General features: G+C 31.9%; 1 protein-coding gene and 1 pseudogene across 1 annotated transcript in view; one reads left to right on the top strand and one right to left on the bottom strand.

Annotated features, from left to right (window-relative positions):
• Positions 1-14,715, bottom strand: part of LOC148273552 (platelet glycoprotein 4-like) — a gene marked incomplete at its 5' end in the record, with an annotated part of 43,503 nt that extends 28,788 nt beyond the window's left edge. Inside the window, one exon of the mRNA XM_088238545.1 lies at positions 14,515-14,715. Within this exon, the coding sequence (XP_088094671.1) occupies positions 14,515-14,715 (201 nt within the window). The remainder of the gene's footprint in view (positions 1-14,514) is intronic.
• LOC148273553 (uncharacterized) lies at positions 5,265-5,846 on the top strand (annotated as a pseudogene).
• Positions 14,716-17,053: the final 2,338 nt, after the last annotated feature.

The raw sequence follows: 17,053 nt of genomic DNA, 5'->3' as shown, positions 1-17,053 counted from the left end.
ATTTGCGGCCTAATACGGAATCAAAAATTTAATATACATCTATTTATTTTTTTATTTATTTATTTATTTATTTAGTATTTCACAGTTTTAAAATGTACAGAGTTTATTTGTTTCAGGTCCCGACTAGCTAGGAAATTCCTGTGTTTAGGAAGGACCTTATTTTTTTCAAGTGTTTTTTTTTATTTTTAATATCATTAAATGATGCTTAATAAATTCAAAGAATAATAATAACATTATAAAAACTCAATATTAATTAAAATTAGAAAACGTGCAAGTAATAATAATAAAAATTGAATCATAAAAATAGATTAGAAAATATGCCATTAATAGTAAATAAATGAGACACGATTATTATAAATTATAAAACATACCGATAATAATAAAAATTGAACCACAAATACACATTATAATATATAAAATGAGTAATTAAGAAATTAAACAAAAATATAAATTGGAAAACATACCGATAATAATAAAAATTAAAGAACAAAAATAAATTACAGAATATACCATTTATGATTTTAAAAAAAAAAGATACGGTTAAAATACTAGTATTAAAAAGAAAAAAAAAACATATGTAAATGTATGTACATATGTAAACTATAACTAGATAGATTTAAATAAAAAAAATTATCGAACCGAATACAAATTATTATTAGATTATTCTAGTGGCATTTTCAATATTAGCATATAATTTCAATACAGTTTCAATGGCGCGCGTGGCATGTTATATACATTGTTATATTTACTGAAAAATGCACTAGACACTAGGTTATACCTTGGCGAAGGTTAATTCACTTCCTCAGCAATAAATAACTTCAGTTAGCACGAATGCACTCCAGACTTGCAATATAATAATTGGCATTAGGAATGAATTTGTAATTAATATGATAAGCGGTAACAATTGCCTATAATATTCATTAAGAAAGCCATCTTCAAAAGAAGTGCACAAGTTTGGATTATGTCCAAGGAAAGAGATCATTGCAGGAGACTGCAGCGAGACATTGCATATATTTATTTATTATATAAATAAAACACGAGTGATACTTTAATCCACAAATTTGGAATATCCAGTGACCGGTTTCTTCGCTTTCGCGACATCTTCGAGACTGGTATCTTTATTAAAAAGTTAAATGTATTTATACAGAACAGAGGTAAGGATACATAATTCAAAGTTATATGTAAGTAAATTAAATAAAGTTAGATATTAAGGATCATTATCGACAAATTTTCTATGGGTTGACTAATGAATGGATATAATATTATTTTAATGAGTTTAAGTATTTTATTTTATTGTTGGTGTCCCATCCTTCGTGAGTGGGACACCAAACAAATTTGTGGATTAAAGTATCACTCGTGTTTTATTTATATAATAAATTACAATGAACTTCCATCAAGAATTTTCACTTACAAACTTAAATGTTTTAGATAACGCATATATTTATGTATATGAAGTACTATTAAGTTATGCATCGGACACCATTTGATATTTATTTATGTTAAGTTAGGATATAATCGAAGTAGAATCTATTTGATATTTAAATTTTATAAGTATAACTATATATTTAGAGTTGAAGAAGGTAGGGCAAGACAGGTCCCTTAACGTTGATTAATTAAAAACGAATTAAAAGTTATAAAAAATGAAAAATATTAAACTAAATAAACACGGCTTCAAATTCTATATGATTAATAAAACTAGTAACTATCATTTTTAAGTAATAACTTTTTTATAAAGTTTATATTTGAAGCACTAACTTTGTGGTTATTCACTATAATAAAATAAATAAAACAACTTTGTTTTTAACCACTAATTTTTATTTTTCACCAACCGGTTTCAAAGCAAACAAGCTTCTTTGTCAAGGTTTATATAGAAGCTTGTTTGCTTTGAAACCGGTCTATATAAACCTTGACAAAGAAGCTTGTTTGCTTTGAAACCGGTCGGTGAAAAAAAAAATAGTGGTTAAAAACAAAGTTGTTTTATTTTATTTTTTTATAATAACTTTTTTATTAACTTTGAAACCAGTAGCTCAATCACAAAAAACTATCGACGTGCTAATAAGCGACGTGATAACATTTTCTCACCATGGTTGTTTTTTGTATTCGCGATCACAATGGGACATCCGTGAACACCTAATATTAAATTATTAATATCATGGATAACTTGTATGGCACCATTTTTAGAATATAATACCTCAAGAGCGCTTTACATAGTGATTCTATAAATAAATAAATTTAATTGGAGCTTTTAAATTTGTAACTTATTTAAAACAATTTATTTTGTTATCACACGCTACGGATTTTTTCAAATGATTTATGATCTATCGAATGTCAAAATATTTACGTTTCGCTACGTATAATCCTGCTGCGCAATCACATTTTTGATTTTTACTGCTGTAAATATGGAAAATATTCCAAAACTACTATTTTTATTTATTATTTATTGTGCTATTTATTGCATTTAGCCGGCAGTTGGCAAGCGAAATATCAAGAAAAACAGTCGCCATAAGAATTGAAATTTAATTTTCACTTCTTTGTATTAGATACTCTGTATTGTATTATTTTTTACAGTAAACGCTGATTTTTCGCGAATGAACTGTATTGATTTACGAGGAAAACAAAAAACTAACCGACACGAGCGTTGACTTATAGATTACACACGCCTTGACTTCTGCCTGCGATAACTTAAGCATGTTCATTATTTCAATTTATTTCAACAGAGAGGGAAAATATTTTTGAGAAGGGAATATGGAAGTCTAGGCGTTTACAGGGCTTATGACCTGTCATTGGCTGGTTTAAGTGGCGACTTTACACACAGTGTAACATTTACCATCCTGCCCATGTTTGAACATCCACATTTCCTCAACTCTTCCACCTGTTGACTTTCGAAAGAGTTGAAACCTTTATCACGTGGGTGAGATTCATCCGGCTGAACCAAATCACCTACTAGGCAACGCCTAAAAAAATTTTCCAATTTTTATACTTCTTTTACCAGGTAGTAATTCAACAATGTTTGAGCATGTCCAAATGCTTGCAGAGTGGCTGGATTTCCTCCCTAGGGAGTTATTCATTGCCTAGACTTCCACATTCCCTTTTCAAAAATGTTTTCCCTCTCTGTTGAAATAAATTTAAACATGAATAACTATGAATAGCGATCACAATGTTCATTATTGTTCATTGTGATCGCTCAAATGCTTAGCATATTTTTAAACAAGTCGATGGTTGTTTGTGATTGAGCTACAGTTTGCCCTTTGGAGAAAAGCAAAACGGGTACCCAAGACCACAAACCCGAAATCATGAAATTGAACAAAATTTCCCGAATTAACACTTTCCCAGTAAATTATAATAACACTGCGCACTTATGGCGGCCTCCGTGGTGTAGTGGTGTAGTGGAGTAGTGGTCAAGACTACGCTTGACTCACATACGGAAGGTTCCGGGTTCGATTCCCCATTGTATTAATATTGATTGATGCACAGCAAATACTACACAAATCAGAATAACACAGCGCACTTATGGCAGCCTCCGTGGTGTAGTGGTCAAAACGCTTGACTCACACACGGAAGGTTCCGGGTTAGATTCCCGGTGATTTTTTTTTTAAATGTGGTTCTCTTCAAGCCTGGGTGTTCTGTGATGTAATTCACACTTGTAATTGGGTCTCAGGAGGCCAGGGCCTGTTGTGCAAAATTATTTCAATTAAGAATAAAATAAAATTATATTAAATTTAATCAAATCAAATCAAATCAAATCAAAGCGAATCTAATCGAATCGAATTGAATTGAGTCGAATCAAATCGATTTTATTAGAATCGAATCGAATTGAATCGAATCAAATCGAATAGAATCGAATCAAATCAAATCGAATCTAATCGAATCAAATGAATTGAATCGAATCGAATCGAATCGATGGAATCAAATCGATTCTTATTAAATCGAATCGAAACAAATCGAATTGAATCAAATTGAATTGAATCGAATTAAATCGAATTAAATTGAATCGAATTGAATGAAATCAAATTTAATCTAATCAAATCGAATCAAATCGATTCTAATTTAATCGAATCAAAACGAGTCGAATCGAATCGAATCGAATCGAATCGAATTGAATGGAATCGAATCTTATCTAATCGAATTGAATCAAATCGATTCTAATTTCATTAAATAAATCAAATTGAGTCTAATCGAATCGAATCAAATCGAAGGGAATCGAATCGATTTGAATCGAATCTAATCTGATCTATTAAAATCGAATCGAATCTAAACTTATCTAATCGAATAGAATCGGATCGAATTGAATCGAATCAAATCAAAACGATTCTAATCAAATCGAATCGAATCGAGTCAAATCAAATCAAATCAAATCAAATCGAATCGAATCTAATTGAATCGAATCTAATTGAATCGAATTGAATTGAATCGATTCGAATCGAATCGAATGGAATTAAGTCGATTCTAATTTAATCGAATCAAAACGAGTCGAATCGAATCGAATCGAATTTAATCGAATTGAATCGAATCTAATCAAATCGAATTGAATGGAATCGAATCTAATCTAATCAAATTGAATCGAATCGATTCTAATCAAATCGAATCAAATTGAGTCGAATCGAATCGATTTTATTAGAATTGAATCAAATCGAATCGAATCGAATTAAATCGAATTACATCGAATCGAATTGAATGGAATCAAATCTTATCTAATCGAATCGAATCAAATCAATTCTAATCAAATCGAATCAAATCGAATCGGATCGAATCGAATCGAATCAAATCAAAACGATTCAAATCAAATCGTATCAAATCGAGTCAAATCGAATCGAATCTAAATGAATCGAATCAAATTGAATCGAATGCTTAGCATATTTTTCAATACGTCGATGGTTGTTTGTGATTGAGCTACAGTGTGCCTTTGGAGAAAAGCAAAACGGGTACCCAAGACCACTAACCCGAATTCATGTAATTGAACAAAATTTCACGAATCAACACTTTCCCAGTAAATTATACAGTGTTCCATCCAAGCATTATATTCATATTTATATCATCAGAACAGCAAATACTACACAAATCAGAATAACACAGCGCACTTATGGCGGCCTCCGTGGTATAGTGTTCAAGACGCTTGACTCACACACGGAAGGTTCCGGGTTCGATTCCCGGTAAAAACAAAAACAAAAAATGTGATTCTCTTCAAGCCTGGGTGATCTGTGATGTAATTCACACTTGTAATTGGGTCTCCTGGCCGGTTGTGCAAAAAAAAATAATTGAAAATTAAATTAAATTATATTAAATTAAATCAAATCAAATCAAATCAAATCGAATCTAATTGAATCGAATTGAATTGAATCGATTCGAATCAAATCAAATGGAATAAAATCGATTCTAACTAAATCGAATCGAAACGAGTCGAATCGAATCGAATCGAATTAAATCAAATTGAAAAGAATCTTATTTAGATAGATAGATCGATTAGTCGAATTGAATAGAATCGAATGTAGACTTATCGAATCGAATCGAATCGATTCTAATGAAATCGAATCAAATTGAGTCGAATCAAACCGATTTTATTAGAATCGAATCGAAACGAATCGAATAGTATCAAATCGAATCCAATCAATTCTAATCAAGTCGAATAGAATTGAATCGAATTGAATCGAATCGAATCGAATATAATCAAATCGATTTAAATCTGATCAAATAAATCGAAATGAGTCGAATCGAATCGAGTCGAATTGAATCGAATCGAATCGAATATAATCAAATCGATTCAAATCTGATCAAATAAATCGAATTGAGTCGAATCAAATCGAGTCGAATTGAATCGAATCTAAATGAATCGAATCGAATCAAATTGAATGGTGAAAATATTTTTAAACACGTCCATGGTTGTTTGTGATTGAGCTTCAGTGTGCCTTTGGAGAAAAGCAAAACGGGTACTCAAGACCACAAACCCGAAATCATGTAATTGAACAAAATTTCCCGAATTAACACTTTCCCAGTAAATTATAATAACACTGCGCACTTATGGCGGCCTCCGTGGTGTAGTGGTGTAGTGGTCAAGACTACGCTTGACTCACATACGGAAGGTTCCGGGTTCGATTCCCCATTATATTAATATTTATTGATGCACAGCAAATACTACACAAATCAGAATAACACAGCGCACTTATGGCAGCCTCCGTGGTGTAGTGGTCAAAACGCTTGACTCACACACGGAAGGTTCCGGGTTCGATTCCCGGTGAATTTTTTTTTTTAAATGTGATTCTCTTCAAGCCTGGGTGTTCTGTGATGTAATTCACACTTGTAATTGGGTCTCAGGAGGCCAGGGCCTGTTGTGCAATTTTTTTTAAATCAAAAATAAAATTATATAAATTAAATCAAATCAAATCAAATCAAATCAAATCCAATCAATTCTAATCAAGTCGAATCGAATTGAATCGAATTGAATCGAATCAAATCGAATAGAATTGAATCAAATCAAATCGAATCTAATCGAATCGAATCGAATCGAATCGAATCTATGGAATCAAAATCGATGGATTCTAATTAAATCGAATCGAAACCAGTTGAATTGAATAGAATTAAATCGAATTAAATCGAATCGAATTGAATGGAATCAAATTTAATCTAATCGAATCGAATCACATCTAATCTAATCGAATCAAATCAAATCGATTCTAATTTAATCGAATCAAAACGAGTCGAATCGAATCGAATTGAATCGAATCTGCTTAATTCGATTTGATTAGAATCGATTTGATTCAATTCGATTAGATGAGATTTGATTCCATTCAATTCGTTTCGATTTGATTCGATTTAATTTGATTCAATTCGATTTGATTCGATTTGACTCGTTTCGATTCGATTTAAAAAGAATCGATTTGATTCCATCGATTCGATTCGATTCAATTCAATTCAATTCGATTCAATTCTATTCGATTCGATTCTTAAAAAATCGATTCGATTCGACTCAATTTGATTCGATTTGATTAGAATCGATTCGATTCAATTCGATTAGATTAGATTCGATTCCATTTAATTCGATTTAATTAGATTCGATTCAATTCGATTCAATTCGATTCGATTCGATTCGACTCGTTTTGATTCGATTAAATTATAATCGATTTGATTCGATTCGATTAGATTCGATTTGATTTGATTCGATTCTATTATATTTGATTCGATTCAATTCGATTCGACTTGATTAGAATTGATTGGATTTGATTTGATTTGATTTGATTTGATTTATGTATGACAGGGTTACGAATGATGAAATCAGGCGAGAGTGTAAATCTGAGACAAGTATAATTGATAAGATAAAGAAAGGGTCTCTGAGATGGTTTGGTCACGTAGAACGAATGGACGACGAGAGAATGGTAAAAGAAGTATATATGGCAAAAATGAACGGCAACGTTAGACGAGGACGACCAAGGAAGACGTGGCATGATCAGATAAACCAAAATCTTAAGTCTGGTCATGTCAAAAGCAGACAGAACCGAAGGGCATGTATGACAAGATGTATGAATGTGGAAGAGGCTAGGAGTGTATGCCAGGATAGACGTGTGTGGCGGTCCATTCTCTCTGCCTACCCCTACGGGGAAATGGCGTGATGGTAGTAGTAGTAGTAGTGATTTGATTTAATTTAATATAATTTAATTTTATTCTTAATTAAAAATTTTTTGCACAACAGGCCCTGGCCTCCTGAGACCCAATTACAAGTGTGAATTACATCACAGAACACCCAGGCTTGAAGAGAATCACATTTAAAAAAAAAAATTACCGGGAATCGAACCCGGAACCTTCCGTGTGTGAGTCAAGCGTTTTGACCACTACACCACGGAGGCTGCCATAAGTGCGCTGTGTTATTCTGATTTGTGTAGTATTTGCTGTGCATCAATCAATATTAATACAATGGGGAATCGAACCCGGAACCTTCCGTATGTGAGTCAAGCGTAGTCTTGACCACTACACCACTACACCACGGAGGCCGCCATAAGTGCGCAGTGTTATTATAATTTACTGGGAAAGTGTTAATTCGGGAAATTTTGTTCAATTACATGATTTCGGGTTTGTGGTCTTGGGTACCCGTTTTGCTTTTTTCCAAAGGCACACTACAGTTCAATCACAACAACCATCGACGTGTTTAAAAATATGCTAACCATTCGATTCGATTCGGTTCATTTAGATTCGATTAGATTAAAATTGATTCGACTCAATTTGATTAGAATCGATTTGATTCGATTCGAATAGATGAGATTTGATTCCATTCAATTCGTTTCGATTTGATTCGATTTAATCCTATTCAATTCGATTTGATTCCATCGATTCGATTCGATTCAATTCAATTCGATTCAATTCGATTCGATTCTAATAAAATCGATTAGATTCGACTCAATTTGATTCGATTTGATTAGAATCGATTCGATTCAATTCGATTAGATTAGATTCGATTCCATTCAATTCGATTTAATTAGATTCGATTCAATTTGATTCATTCGGTTCAATTCGATTCATTTCGATTCGATTCGATTCGACTCGTTTTGATTCGATTAAATTAGAATCGATTTGATTCCATTCGATTCGATTCAAATCGATTCGATTCAATTCAATTCGATTCAATTCTATTCAATTCAATTCGATTCAATTCGACTCGTTTCGATTCGATTTAATTAGAATCGATTTGATTCCATCGATTCTATTCGATTCTATTCGATTTAATTTAATTCGATTCGATTAGATTCGATTTGATTTGATTCGATTCTATTCGATTTGATTCGATTCAAATCGATTCAATTCGATTCGACTTGATTAGAATTGATTGGATTTGATTTGATTTGATTTGATTTGATTTGATAATTTTATTTTTAATTTAAAAAAAATTGCACAACAGGCCCTGGCCTCTCAGGAGAGACCCAATTACAAGTGTGAATTACATCACAGAACACCCAGGCTTGAAGAGAATCACATTTAAAAAAAAAAATTACCGGGAATCGAACCCGGAACCTTCCGTGTGTGAGTCAAGCGTTTTGACCACTACACCACGGAGGCTGCCATAAGTGCGCTGTGTTATTCTAATTTGTGTAGTATTTGCTGTGCATCAATAAATATTAATATAATTTGGGAATCGAACCCGGAACCTTCCGTATGTGAGTCAAGCGTAGTCTTGACCACTACACCACTACACCACGGAGGCCGCCATAAGTGCGCAGTGTTATTATAATTTACTGGGAAAGTGTTAATTCGGGAAATTTTGTTCAATTACATGATTTCGGGTTTGTGGTCTTGAGTACCCGTTTTGCTTTTCTCCAAAGGCACACTGAAGCTCAATCACAAACAACCATGGACGTGTTTAAAAATATTTTCACCATTCGATTTGATTCGATTCGATTCATTTAGATTCGATTCAATTCGACTCGATTTGATTCGACTCCATTCGATTTATTTGATCAGATTTAAATCGATTTGATTATATTCGATTTGATTCGATTCAATTCGACTCGATTTGATTCGACTCCATTCGATTTATTTGATCAGATTTGAATCGATTTGATTATATTCGATTCGATTCGATTCAATTCGACTCGATTCGATTCGACTCAATTCGATTTATTTGATCAGATTTAAATCGATTTGATTCTATTCGATTCGATTCGATTCAATTCGATTCAATTCTATTCGACTTGATTAGAATTGATTGGATTCGATTTGATACTATTCGATTCGTTTCGATTCGATTCTAATAAAATCGGTTTGATTCGACTCAATTTGATTCGGTTTGATTAGAATCGATTCGATTCGATTCGATAAGTCTAGATTCGATTCTATTCAATTCGATTAGATAAGAATCTTTTCAATTCGATTTAATTCGATTTGATTCGATTCGACTCGTTTCGATTCGATTTAATTAGAATCGATTTTATTCCATTCGATTCGATTCGAATCGATTCAATTCAATTCGATTCAATTAGATTCGATTTGATTTGATTTGATTTGATTTGATTTAATTTAATATAATTTTATTTTATTCTTAATTTAAAAAAATATGCACAACAGGCCCTGGCCTCCTGAGACCCAATTACAAGTGTGAATTACATCACAGAACACCTAGGCTTGAAGAGAACCACATTAAAAAAAAAAAATACCGGGAATCGAACCCGGAACCTTCCGTGTGTGAGTCAGTCAGTCCTGGGTGTTCTGTGATGTAATTCACACTTTTAATTGGGTCTCAGGAGGCCAGAGTCTGTTGTGCAAATTTTTTTTAATTAAGAATAAAATTAAATTATATTAAATTAAATCAAATCAAAACAAATCAAATCAAATCAAATCGAATCGAATCTAATCGAATCGAATTGAATTGAATCGAATCGATTTGAATCGAATCGAATGGAATCAAATCGATTCTAATTTAATCGAATCAAAACGAGTCGAATCGAATCGAATCGAAATGAATCGAATTGAACCGAATGAATCGAATCTAATCAAATCGAATTTAATCTAATCGAATTGAATCGAATCATTTCTAATCAAATCGAATCAAGTTGAGTCGAATCGAATCGATTTTATTATAATCGAATCGAATAGAATCGAATCCAATCAATTCTAATCAAGTCGAATCGAATTGAATAGAATTGAATCGAATCGTATCGAATAGAATCGAATCGAATCGAATCAAATCAAAACGATTCTAATCAAATCGAATCGAATCGAGTCAAATCGAAACGAATCACATTGAATCGAACACGTCGATGGTTAACAATATTATGTATCTTACGATGGTTGTTTGTGATTGAGCTACAGTGTGCCTTTGGAGAAAAGCAAAACGGGTACCCAAGACCACTAACCCGAATTCATGTAATTGAACAAAATTTCACGAATCAACACTTTCCCAGTAAATTATACAGTGTTCCATCCAAGCATTATATTCATATTTATATCATCAGAACAGCAAATACTACACAAATCAGAATAACACAGCGCACTTATGGCGGCCTCCGTGGTATAGTGGTCAAGACGCTTGACTCACACACGGAAGGTTCCGGGTTCGATTCCCGGTAAAAACAAAAACAAAAAATGTGATTCTCTTCAAGCCTGGGTGATCTGTGATGTAATTCACACTTGTAATTGGGTCTCCTGGCCGGTTGTGCAAAAAAAAATAATTGAAAATTAAATTAAATTATATTAAATTAAATCAAATCAAATCAAATCAAATCAAATCGAATCTAATCGAATCGAATTGAATCGTATCGAATTGAATCGAATCTAATCTAATCGAATTGAATGGAATCAAATCTAATCTAATCGAATCGAATCGAATTGATTCTAATCAAATCGAATCAAATTGAGTTAATCGAATAGATTTTATTTTAATCGAAATAAATCGAGTAGAATCGAATCGAATTCAATCAATTCTAATCAAATCGATTCGAATTGAATCGATTCTAATCAAATCGAATCGAAACGAGTCAAATTGAATCGAATCGATTCAAATTTCATTAAATCAATCGAATATAGTCGAATCGAATCGAATCAAATCGAAGGGAATCGAATCGATTAGAATCGAATCGAATCTAAAATTATCCAATCGAATCGAATCGAGTCAAATCAAATCAAATCAAATCAAATCGAATCGAATCGAAGGAAATCGAATCGATTTGAATATAATCTAATCTGATCTATTAGAATCGAATCGAATCTATTCTAATCTAATCGAATCGAATCGGATCGAATTGAATCGAATCAAATCAAAACGATTTTAATCAAATCGAATCCGTTCGAATCAAATCAAATTGAATCGATTCCCATCGAATCAAATCGAATTCAAACCAATTGAGAACATGATTTCGACATAGATTCTGATTCGGCATTCGCTATTTAAGTGAAGAGCTTTGAAAAGTTCGACTAGTTTTAGACACCCCATATGCATCAAGTATTTTCCAGAGTGTAGGTCTGTGCGGACTATCTAACTTCTTCTTCTTCACGACGTGTCACGTCGGGTCCCCCCGACATTGACGATCACTTGGGAGAAAGTTTCCCTATCCTGAGCAGTGCGAAACAGCTCCTCCACAGTTCTATGCCGAGCCGGGAGATTCTTCGCACCCCTTGTCCATTTAAGGACCACCCGGGACTCGGAGCCGTTGTTTGGTTTCTCTTCATAGTGATATCCTGGGAATTATTGACCGAAGTGGTTTCCCGTTGCCTTCTTCGGTGGAATTTTCTGTCGGGGTTACCTGCCCTTAGCTGGAGGGGTCCCGTTTTATGCCGCCGGACACTCGCCATTCATCCTCTCCCTATCTGCCATGGCACTGATGTAATGCCAGTGGCCACATTGCCCAGGGCTCTCGGGGCCAAAGAGACCACTCATGGACGCTAGGGAGTAGGGCTATTGGTTTATCTTACAAACTATAATTAACAATTAAAATAATGTGACCTCACTTGGGGTTACCCGTGCCGAGGACACTTGACAATATACTTTTTTTCAAATATTTTTATATTCAAGAATAAACAAAGATAGGTTACTTAATAAACAGAGATAATTAACACAATATTCAGACAGTTTTAAACACTTCGTATTTATGTTCATAATTAATTTATGTACATCTATATTAATAATATTAAAAAACGCACAATTAAAGAACAAAAACCTAACATAAGCTATACACTTGTGGAGAGGTTGATACAATATTGGTTAGGGCGAATGAGACAATCCATTTTACTTCTACCTAGCTCTATAATCCATTTTTTATAGCCTTTTTGAACATTTTCTCGTTACTTGTTGTTTTAATAGATAATGGAAGTAGTTTATGGATTTTAATTGAATAATACTCAAAATCCCTTTGTCCGAAAGTGATATTAGTTTGTATTTGTTTATGTTGTCGTTGTGTTGAGGATCTAGTGATTATTTATTTATTTATTTATTTTATTTATTTAATTTTACAATACGCCCAAGGGGCATTTACAAAAAATATAAAGGTAAGTACAAACATAGTGCGTAAAAATTTAAAAGATAAACAACGCTTTTTTGTATACATGTAGAAACAATAAGAAGCATACTGCCATGCAAAAATAAAAAGTAAAACTTTACATAGTAAAAAATAAAAGAAAAAATAAATGGATATAAGAAAAGTAATTGAATTAAAAAGCAAATTGTAAATAACTTGTACAGAATTTAAACAAAAAAATAATAATACATTTTCATATACTTATAACTATAAAAAAAAATGGTATCAACAAATTATTGTTATGTGAAAATAATATAATATACGGTACACAAAAATATTAATATAAAAATTATATTATTTGTATGTGATGTATTGTAGGGGTTATGTCTTTCATTTGAGTAAGGGTAATTTTTTAATCTGTAAGTGAGTATTGTTTTAGCGTATAATTGTTTTGGTGTCATAAGTTGTGATTTATGGAATATTTCTTCAGTAGATGTCTGTATCGGGATACTGAGTATTATTTTTTTTAATATTTGGATGGATTTTTGTGCAACAAATACACTATTTAAAACTGTGTCACTCGCACCACCCCAACCGATTATACCGTACTCCAAAATTGATTGGCACAATGCAAAATAAATCTTTAAAAGTTCCTGTACATTAATTATATTTCGAATTGTTTTGAATATGTACGTTAATCTTTTAAGTTTATTAGTAACATTTTCAATCTGATGTTTCCACTTTAAATTTATATCAATAATAACTCCTAAGTATTTATTGATTTATGTATTGATTATTATTATTATTAATTCTTTAAATTTTCTCTCTCTGTGGTAAATAATCCCTTTACGCGCGGTGATGTAACATCGTGTTACCACAAGTAAAAGACGGAATATTCTAAAGTTCAGACATTTGAAAAAAAAACATAGAGATATACTGTTGAATAATTCTTTTTCCATTATTTATGCAAATAAACATATAATTTACCCTTTTTATAGCAACAACAAAAAAAACATAAATACGCCACTCATATTACCCGCGTGCGTCCCTTATCACAGTCATCAACCGACTGAAGACTGAATCTGTTTTACACTTTACTTACTTTTTTTGTCTCTTTCACATTTACACCCGCCACAGAACAGCGTCTCTGTCTTCCTTTTGATAAGTTCTATCTTCGTGCTTTCTCTTATACAGATGTTTCTCTGAATTAGCGGACAATCTTTTTTCGCGTAGCAAGGATTAATATTTTTTGTGTTAACATCCAGCATAGCTATACAAATTTCACTTTCTAAATCCGGTGTGAAAATGTTCATTTGAAGATTACAAAGAATATGAGTTATTCCTTTAAAAAAAAAGAGATATATCAAGTCTTGTATCCTATGTTGACTAGTGTGACATCACAGCCACACAAGATTTAACTAGCAATGCAAAATAAATCTTTAATTAGTTCTGGGGATCAAATTTATTATTAACAATTTTGTAAAGCGGGATCTGATCGAAGATACATCTTCTGTGTTAGTGAATCAAGTTTATGAAATTTTAAAGAACCTATGTAATTTTATAGAATATGAATAAAATTTCTTACCCTGTCGATCAGGCCAACTTTGTCGAATTTGATCCACCCGGGCAGGAACCTGTTCCCGAGGGTAACCAGCGGAGTCTTGTATCCAAACATGAAGTCCTTAGCGGTCATGGCTATCAGAGGTTTCGAAGACATAGATCTCAACAGAGTGTTGACAGCGAGTCTCGTAAAGGCGTTACCAGTGGAAGCCACGTGGCCGATGCTCTGAAAAAAAGAAAAAAAACTTTTGAGATGTTGTTCTGATATTTTTGTATTATGTCCCATGTTTACAACAATTTTTTTCAAGTTTTAGTTTTTTGTGTACATTTTTTTATTTTTAAGAAATATTTGTGTTCTTATAATTTACCCAAATATTTAATTTTGAGGACCGTTTTCAACGAGTTGTAAATAACTCACTATTAGAAAATGGGAATCAAGTTGGGAGATAGAGTAGGATTCGAACCACGAACCTTTGGTCCGTGAGTCCGAGACCTAACCACAGGACCACAACCCGATAAAATGATATCGGTGGTGTTGGTGATGCATATGCCAATATATTAAACCCTCTTAAAATATTACAAAGAATAATTATTAAAGTAATTTTAAAGAAACCCTTAACATTCAATACGGAAAGTCCATTTAAAATATTTAGGGTTCATACAGTAGACACTTTTTTATAAAATAAATTCTATTATACAAATTTATAAAGAAGAAAAAATAAAATAATTTGAGATGAATAAGTCACTCAGATACCAACATAATAATTATTATATAAATATAAATTCCACACAAGTCATAGTAAAAAAAGCTTTGTCTTCAAAGGTGTAAAAAATTATAATAATCTTCCCAATGAACTAAAAACTATTAAAAATAATATATCAATAAATAAATTTAAAGTAAATCTAAAGAAATTTTTTAAACACGTGTAAAAACTACATTAAATATTAATTAGCATGAATGTATTATTGTTTTATGTTTTTCTTTATATATCCTGTTTTTATTTTATTTTACATGTACTCGTATCTTTAAAATTATATAAACTCTTATAAACAAACAACTACAACAGTGTAAAGCTAGGGTTTCCTAGGACAGCGGTGCCCGTATTTTAACGGCCGTAGTGAACGGTGATGCGGTGGATAACCGTCGTAACGGTGACTAGAGAGTGGTTTCCTAAGAAAACGGTGTTATCAACACCATTTAACACCGTTTCTCTAGAAAACCACTCTCTAGTCGACGTTACGACGGCTATCCACCGCATCACTGTTCACTACGGCCGTTAAGATACGGGCACCGCTGTCCTAGGAAACCCTAGCTTAAGTCACTTTCCAAGCACAAGAGTTAGTCTCTTTTTTAGAGAGTTACAGTGATAAAATTTACTAGATGTATAAAGTAGATCTGTATAAAATTTAAAAAAAACCATGTACCTTTTATGAAAATTATTAATTAAATAAAAATATCAGTGGCTAACTTATAAATTAATTTAAAAGATTCTAGTTGAAAAAGTTCTATGATATTTAATTGTTTGGTGTTTTTATTCTTTAGCTGGTGTTAGATAAGGGAAGTCATATACTAGCTTCAATATTTTATTTTGCTGTCGCAGTCTGGTCGTTTATTTATCATATGAAGTTTCGAACGTAAACCGGTATACAAAATAATAATATTATTAAAACTTATAGAATGTAGAACAAAAACGTTATTTATTTATTATTTATCATATTCTAAACATAAAATTAAACATTTATACAATGTTGCCTTGACTATGTAACTCGGGTTATTTACCCCGTTCTAAGCGAGTTAAAATGTATACATATATAAGAAGCAGAAATCAACACATAAAAAAATAAATAAAGGTACTAGACATAGTGAAAAACATAGTAAAATTCATAGTCAAAAGAAAACATGGTAAAAAATGTATTAAAAACGAAGTAAAAAATGTGATAAAAATATAGAAAAAAGGTATTTAAAAATTCAGTGAAATACATATCAATAAGATCATACAAAGTAAGAAACATAATAAAAGACATAGCTAAAACCAAGTAAAAAACTAAGTAAAAAATATATTTTATTTATTTTATTTTATTAACATAAACGGCAAATCTGCCTTTTACAAACATTTATAATACTACATATTTGGCTCAATATTTTTTTTTAAAACATTTATTTCCTTATACCCAAGATTTATATAAAAAAAATTGAACCCAAAAATTATACAAGATTTATATTTAAAAGATTAACCTAAAAATTATTCAGCATGTGCAGTAGAAAGTTTAAATAATAAAACATTCTACAGTAATTGCTTGCTCTTCAAAGAATTCAGAGTACTGAATATTATTCAACAGTATATATTGAGAACGGTAGTGGTTACACACATAAAGAGAGACATTTACCCAAGCGTCAACCACAAACATAATACAAGATACTCTAATAGGGATCTGATACTAAGTGAAGGGGTCAACACTGTTCTGGCATCGAGACAACACTATAACGTAGGCAAAAAGGTCCATAACCTTTTGCCAGAATCGTGGAAAGACGGGAGTGTTGTCAAGTTACGGAAGGTGTTGAC

Source organism: Micrasema longulum, unplaced genomic scaffold (genome assembly GCF_059751315.1).
Source record: "Micrasema longulum isolate JH-2025_06_02 unplaced genomic scaffold, ASM5975131v1 h1tg001915l, whole genome shotgun sequence".
In the NCBI taxonomy this organism is placed as follows: domain Eukaryota; kingdom Metazoa; phylum Arthropoda; class Insecta; order Trichoptera; family Brachycentridae; genus Micrasema; species Micrasema longulum.
This window is presented reverse-complemented; position numbering and strand designations above follow the sequence as displayed.